At 39.6% G+C, this 8,436-nt stretch overlaps 1 protein-coding gene across 1 annotated transcript in view; it reads left to right on the forward strand.

The window, feature by feature from the left end:
- Positions 1-1,476, forward strand: part of ak6 (adenylate kinase 6) — an 18,033-nt gene extending 16,557 nt beyond the window's left edge. The window contains exon 6 of the mRNA XM_051422397.1: positions 935-1,476. Coding sequence (XP_051278357.1) covers positions 935-1,124 — 190 coding nt within the window. The 3' untranslated portion in view covers positions 1,125-1,476. The remainder of the gene's footprint in view (positions 1-934) is intronic.
- The last annotated feature ends 6,960 nt before the right edge of the window (positions 1,477-8,436 follow it).

Genomic DNA, 8,436 nt, shown 5'->3' on the forward strand with positions numbered 1-8,436 from the left:
AGCACAACTTTTAATCGGCAACATTTTTTAACTGTACTGACCAAGTTTGAAGTAGATCCGATAAATTCCCTAGTAGGAGTTTGTTCAAATACAGCGCAAAAAAAGTGCAAAATGGCATCACAGTTTGACATTCGATTCAACCTGGCTAACTTTGATGGCACGCCACAGACACGCCCTTCAACGTACAGTCACAAAATAAATTAAAATAATTTCACGTTTCAGAAAATACAAAAAAAATTATTTACCTACTGCAGCTTTAATATTACTATTTACAGAATAAATATACAGGAGAAATATATTAATGGGCACTTTTTGCTTAAATACACCACCTTCTGTGAACAATCCACTTGTAAATGGTCTATTGTCATTCCAGCTCATAACTATATTGGTAATCTGTTAATTTCTCCCAGTAAAATCTCAAAAATATAGCATGTGCATCCATGCTTTAATACTGTAATAGGTGGTGGTATTTCCCCAGTAATACAACTGTATCTCCAGTCCAGTCAGAGAAACGGAGGGTAACTTATTTTAAAACTTACCCACATGCATAAGAGATATTAGATCCCCCACTCCTCCAACTGCATGTCGAAGTGTGCTTTAGCAATATACTGAACCCCAAATTGCTCCCAATGCTGTGCAATGGTGTATAAATGTGGTTGAATCAGGTAGTTTTTGTTTGTGATGGTTACATCTATGTGTTGGTGATGGCTATCACTGAAGGAATGGATGTATATGTTTTCCATAAACTAGGGCGGACAGCTGCACTGCAGGAACCTTGCCTGCTTCATAGATCTATGTATACCCTACCACTCTATTGTCTAACCTTTATGATACGTTATCAGTTTGTTTTCACTATATGAGGAAACCCCCTCCCTCTAATAAGCAAGGTTGTTCATGTTTGTCTCCCTCCTTCTGTCTTCCGTGTGACTCACAGGGGTTACACAGGGAAGAAGCTGCAGGACAACGTGCAGTGTGAGATCTTCCAGACCATCTATGAGGAGGCCATGGAGGCCTACAAGGAGGAGATTGTTCACCAGCTGCCCAGCAACTCTCCTGAGGACCTTGAGTGCAACCTGGAGCAGATTGTGCAGTGGACTGAGCAGTGGATGAAGGACCATAACTAGAAGCTTAACCCTGCCGGCTGTTATTCAATTAAAACATGAATTGTAGTTATATTCCATTTTGAATCTATTATCACAAATGTTGTCATCATGAAGACTGTTAAAAGTATGACTTTCTTCAGTGGTCGGTGGCCTGGCTCTAGTTTGCAGGGAGTACTGCTAGGCCTACTTGTTCTCAAATGGTTGGACTTCAAATCAGTTGAAGATGTCTCTTAAACACAGTAACAAACACCAGGACTACCTGAAACCATCGTATGATTTCTAACTACGCGTGTACAAATTATTGTCAAGTCAGAGCCCTTGTACTGCTGTACTTTCATATTTTTTTAATAAATAAATGACTACTGAGAAACTGCATGCTCACAATGTTTTAGTGGTTTTACGTAGTAGTTCAGGCTAGATATATATCCATAGTATTAGAGTATGGTATACAGTATTTTTCTAAATGTTTAATTAGTTTTAATGGTATATTATAATAAAATACAGAATAAAAAAGCTAAAAATAAGGCAGTGAGAGGTTGTAGGTTCAATCCCCGGCTCATCCCACCACATGTCAAAGTATCCTTGAGCAAGATACTGAACCCCTCTCTCTCTGCCCCCCCTTCCTGTCTATCTTTGGCTGTCACTATCAATACAGGCAAAAAAAGGCCCAAAAACTAAAAAAAATATATAATAAGATACTGAACCCCAAATTGCTCCTGATTCTGTGCATCGGTCTGTGAATGTGTGTGAATGAGTGACTTTCTGTTCGATGGGCTTTGACATTGCTGTTTGAATGTGAATGTGAATGTAGTACAGGTCCATTTACCATTACCATTTATACTGATTTAATCACAATCACATATATAAATATTTGCTTGGAAAAGTCCCCAAATAATGATATTTGAAGTCAAAAACATTGAATAGAAATATCTAAAGGTGGCACTGGAAATCAATAAACTGTGGTGCCCTGGTAGATCACCTGGTGCCAATGTATCAAGGCCTTATAGTGGCCATGGGTTTGACTGATTCTTTGGTATTTCCAAAGACATGTCATTTTTCATTGAACTTAACCCTAACAGTTAGTCTAACACTATTTTTTTAAATGAATCAAAGATTATATGAGATAAGATATACTTTATTGATCCCACACTAGGGAAATTCACTTGCTTCAGCAACTCCAGACACAACAATACAATAGATAAGATACACATTAAATTCCATTAAATTTTATTTGTATAGCACAAATTCATAACAGAAGTTATCTCAGATCACTAGCGAACAAGACTTTTGTCTTAAAGGATTTCTTCACGTGCCGAGGATTGGATTTCCTCTGTGTGACCAAGACATGGCTGAGTGTTGGTGAATCCAGCGCTTTTACTGAACTTTTACCCCATGATGCTACTTTAACTCCCCGCGGATGTCGGGCCAAGGAGTAGGAATAGCGACTGTCTATAAGAGTCATTATAAATGTAAGCAGCTATTGCTGTCATCCTCTTTCACCAGCTTTGAACTGAGCTTATTTGAGCTTGGTCACTCTCACACAGTGTTGTGTGCTGTGGTCTATCGGCCTCCCAAGTACAATAAGGACTTTTTAAATGACTTTTCTGATTTCCTGGCTGAAATCATGCCTACATATGACCGTGTTCTTATTGTTGAGGATTTTAATGTTCATGTGTGTTGTCCTGATAAGCCAATGGCAAAGGGTTTTTCAAACCTCATTGATTGTTTTAATCTTGTGCAATCTGTGTCTGGACCCACACAAGAACACGGACACACACTTGATCTTGTCTTATCATATGATTTGCCCGTTTTTAACCTAGAGATATGTGACGCAGTGTTTTCTGACCATATGCCTGTATTATTTGAGGCTGCTCTTGCCTGTCATACAGTTACACCTCGCGCTGCTGCTCAGCGCTGTCGCATTATTAACCCTTCCACTGCTGTTCAGTTCTCGGTTGCTTTCAATCAGAACTCCATCATTCCTGAGTCTGTGTGCAATACAGAAGAGCTTACCTCATGGTTTCACTCCACCTGCCAAACTGTTTAAGACACTGTGGCTCCATTAAAATCCAGGCAGCCTAAAACTAAATCTGAGCCCTGGCTAAATGACACGACTCATGCGGTCAGACGTGAGTGCCGTAGAGCTGAGCGTAAGTGGAAGAAGGACAAACTGCAGGTGTCTCTTCAAATGTTAAGGGACTGCTGACGCCATTATCAGAAAACTGTGAAAGATGCTAAAAGAAAACATTTCTCGGATATTATCCTGTCAAACTGTCACAAGCCTTGTGTTTTGTTTAACACTATTGGCTCACTTCTGAATGCCCCACAGACTGCATGTATGGAGGCGTGCTGTGTGTGAAAACTTCCTTCACTTTTTTATTGATAAGGTCACTTCAATTAGGGCTCAAATCTCACCTTCAGTTTATGACCCCTCAATCTCTGTCCCCTGCTCTGCTGTCTTTGACCATTTTGAGCCTGTGACTTTTTCCTTTTTACAGGAGGTTGTTGGTCATTTGAAGCCCTCAGGTTCTCCAAATGATGCTGTCCGCCCTCGACTATTTAAAGAGGTTTTCCCCACTGTAGGACCATCTGTTATTGCAGTCATAAATAGCAGTCTCACCTCAGGTGTGGTCCCTGAAAATTTTAACCATGCAGTAGTACAACCTCTGATTAAAAAACCTGCTCTAGATCCTGCAGATCTTTGTTTTAAAACACTGCACAGCACCGAATCAGCTCTCTTAAGAGTTTTTAATGATATATTTTTAGCTACTGACTCTGGTGACTATGTTATCCTTGTGCTTTTAGATTTAACTGCTGCATTTGACACAGTGGATCATGAAATCTGATCATGTTTGAAGCAGTGGGTGGGCATCAGGGGCATAGCACTGGAGTGGTTCAGGTCGTACTTGGCTGATCGAACTTTCTGTGTCAGCCTAGGTGACTCAGTATCCTCCTCTGCTCCTCTCTCGTGTGGGGTCCCACAGGGCTCAGTTCTTGGCCCTCTCCTTTTCTCTCTCTATTTGCTCCCACTTGGTTCCATACTTAGGAAGCACGGCTTTTCATTCCACTGTTATGCAGACGACAGTCAGATTTATTCAATTCAATTAAATTTTATTTGTATAGCGCCACTTCATAACAGAAGGTATCTCAGGACACTTTTCAAATAGAGCAGGTCTAGACCGAACTCTTTATAACATTATTTACAGAGACCCAACAGTACCACCATGAGCAAGACCTTGGCGACAAGGGCAAGGAAAAACTGCCTGTTAAAAGGCAGAAACCTAGGACAGATCCTTCGGCTCTAGGTGGGTGGTCGTCTGTCTCGACCAGTTGGGGTGAGAGAGAGAGAGAGACAGAGAGAGAGAGAGAGGTGCACAGCAACAACAGTATTGGTAATGGCAATCTAGCAGGACCATGGCAGGAGGCTCCACCAGGATCAATAAGAACCTGCGAGACGAGAAAGCACAAGAACTCCAGGGAAGAAGTGAAGTTAGTAACATGCATAAATGGGACCTGAATGAGTGCAGAAAGAGAGAGGAAGAGAGGAGCTCAGTGCACCATGGGAAATCCCCCGATAGTCTAGGCCTATAGCAGCATAACTAAGAGATGGTTCAAGACTCACCTGAGCCAACCCTAACTATAAGCTTTATCAAAGAGGAATGTCTTAAGCCTACTCTTGAATGTGGTGATGCGGCTATTGAACTGATGCAGATCAATAGCCGAAAAACAGTCTAAGAGTATATCTGATTTTACATTTGTTAAAATTCCTGTATTTGGAGAGCAGTTGGTGAATATTTTGTCTCTAAAAGTAATACATTTATCATAAAATAAGCTCAAAGTCGTTACTACTGAGGGTTATGGGGATACGTGACTCAATAGAGTTGTGACTCTCTGTCAGCCTGGCTACAGGGCTAAAGAGGAACCTGGTGTTGTTCTTATTTTCTTCTATTATTGTTGAATAATAGGCTCCTCTGGCATTACGGAGGGCCTTTCTATAAGTTTTAAGGCTATCTTGCCAAATTGAGCATATTCTAATAATTTGGAAGAGCACCATTTCCTTTCTGATTTCCGCGCTTTTTGTTTTAATTTGCGGGTTTGGTGGTTGTACCACGGTCCTACACTCCGATGTTTTAATATTTTTCCTTTTTATAGGGGCAATAGAATCTAGTGTGGTTCGTAGTGAGCCTGTAGCACTATTGACAAGATGATCAATTTGGGAGCGACTAAGGTTATTTTAGGACTCAGATTCAGACATGGCATTGAATTAAAGACTGATGTAATCTCCTCCTTAAATTTAGCTACAGCACTGTCAGATAGGCATCTGCTGTAGGAAGTTTTGCCTAATGCCTTATAATCTAGTAATAGGAATTTATTAAATAATGGTCAGATAAAAAAGGATTATGTGGAAAGACTATTAAATGTTCAATATCAATGCCATATGATAGAACAAGGTCAAGAGTATGATTAAAACAAGCGGTGGGTTTATTTACACTCTGACAGAAGCCAATTGAGTCTAATAATGAGATAAATGCATTACTAAGGCTGTCATTGTCAACATCCACATGAATATTAAAATCACCTACAATAATTACTTTATCTGTTTCAAGGACTAAACTTGATAAAAACACTGAGAATTCAGATATAAAATCAGAGTATGGTCCAGGAGCGCGGTACACTATAACAAACAGATCTGGTTGCAATGTTTTCCAGGATGGTTGAGAAAGACTAAGAACAAGGCTTTCAAATGAATTATAATTTACTTTAGTTTTAGGATCAATTAAAAGGCTTAAATTATATATGGCTGCTGTTCTACCTCATCGGCCGGTGCCTCGAGGAATGTGAGTATTAATATGACTGGGTGGGTGGGGTGGTGGATTCATTTAGGCTAACATATTCTTCATGGCACAGCCAGGTCTCAGTAAGACAGAGTAAATCAATGTCATAATCTGATATTAATTCATTAACTAGAACAGTTTTAAAAGACAGAGCCCTGATGTTTAATAGTTCACATTTAATTCTTTTATTTTTTTTGCTACAGTGGAGTTTGTTTTTTTTCAATTCCTGTTGATTTTACTTCTTTTAATAGTTTAGGTGGTCGGGGGCCAGACACAGTCTCTATGGGGTTTTCGGTGGGTAATTGCTCTAATGGAAGCGCAGAGAAGCGTGTAAGACAGCAGCTCTGCTTCCTGTTCCCAACTCTAGATTGTCAGGTTTTAGAAATAAACTTTGTCATAGTTCTAGATAAGTGAGCCGCTCCGTCCAAAGTGGGATGGATGCCGTCTCTCCTAATCTGACCAGGTTTTCCCCCAGAAGGTCCGCCAGCTATGTATGGACATCACCTCAACAGCCAGTGGTGAAATGACGACATTGTATTGTATTGTATTACTTTATTAATCCCACAATGGGGAAATTTCCTTGTCACAGCATCATTTTACGTAAAATAAATAAATATAGAAATAAACAGAAACTACAACATTGATCAGATGTTGTAGAGTCTGACAGAGGCAGGGATGAAAGACCTGCGGAACCTCTCCTTCTTACACCGTGGGTATAACAGTCTGCTGCTGAAGGAGCTACTCAGGGACCCCACAGTGTCATGTAGGGGGTGAGAGGTGTTGTCCATGATGGATGTCAGCTTCACTAACATCCTCCTCTCACCCACTTCCTCTATGGAGTCCAAAGGACAGTCCAGGATCAGGAGATACATGTCATCACTGGTCAGATTGGGCAGGGGTCCAGAGAAATCTTTAGCATATTTACACACCACAAGTCCACATTCATTTTTGTGACCTCTGATTGGCGTAATTGGGTGTCATTACCGCCGACGTGAATAACTATCTTATTATATTTAAGTTTATCTTTAGCCAGCAGTTTTAAAACGATTCAATATCGCCCGCTCTGGCCCCAGGGATACATTTAACTGTGGTCACTGGCTTTGCTAAATTCCATTTCTGACTATTGAGCTGCCAATAACCAGAGTTGGTTTAAGTGGGGAAAATCAGTTTGAATACAAATATACAATATAATACAAATAGAATAGAAAAAATACAAGACATAATAGAAATATAAAAATGACAGTTATATGTACACTATATATAGCTTTTTATATACCGGTACACATGTGATTGATATGGAACATTGCACAGGTCACAGCAGGAGGTAGTGGCACGGTGTAGAAATAAATATTTATAGCAGTGTAATTCAAAGGTAATATAAGCTATGAATATACAGTACAGGTATAATATAATCTATATAAGATAGTATAAGATATATATACATAGAAGATAATTTAATGTATAAAATTTGACAGCATTTTACACCAAACTGGGCTGGCAGCTGGGGTAGCCAGGCATTTTTTAGCCACTCCTCTCGATGACCTCTTCTCATAGTTATTTAAAAAAAAGCTGATTAAATGGCTTTAACTTATCATGACACACATTTGTGGCAGTTTGTTCTTCAGTCATTTTCCATGAAGAACCAACTGGGTAAAACAAACAACTGTTCCAGACCCAGTTTGAATAATAATTATTATAATTAATTTCACATTTTGGGAACATGCACCACTAGCAAAGCACCATCAACTGAAATTGTAGTCAGTCAGAATGAACAGTGCATACACACACATATATACACTGTGTTCCAAATTATTATGCAAATATGATTTCAATTTAAAAAAACATTAGCTTTTTGTTTTTCAATGACAGTTTTCAATTGTGCTGCTTCCCATGTCTGTTTAGATCACTGACATCAATCTCAGACAGGTTTGTCTTTATTAGTTTGCCAGGTGAGCCTAATTAATGGGAAACTACTTAAGGATGTTGTTCCACATTATTAAGCAAGTCACAGGTTTCATGCAATATAGGGGGAAAAAATATCTTTCTGCAGATGAAAAGCGTGAAATAGTGCAGTATCTTTCAATAGGTGTGAAACCACTGGATATTTTTTACGAAATATTAAGAGAGATCATCATCCTGTGAAAAGATTTGTGTCTGATTCAGAGCGCAAATGGGTTCGTTCTGATAAAGGCGTGTTAAGGAAAGTTTCTGTAAGGCTAATTCATCGTATTAAGTGAGCAGCTGTGAAAAAGCCACTGATGAGTAGTAAAAAAGGTATTTGAAGCTGGTGGTGCCTCTGGAGTCCCAAGATCCTCTCGACGCAGGATCCTCCAGAGGCTTGCTGATGTGCATAAAGCTGTATTTCGGCCACCCTTAAACAATGCCCACAAAGAGACATGATTGCAGTGGGCTCAGAAATACATGAAGACTAATTGTCTAACAGTTTTATTCACTGATGTATGCCGTGCTACACTGGATGGTCCAGATGGATGGAGTTC

This window comes from Dicentrarchus labrax, unplaced genomic scaffold (assembly GCF_905237075.1).
Source record: "Dicentrarchus labrax unplaced genomic scaffold, dlabrax2021, whole genome shotgun sequence".
NCBI classification, from domain to species: domain Eukaryota; kingdom Metazoa; phylum Chordata; class Actinopteri; family Moronidae; genus Dicentrarchus; species Dicentrarchus labrax.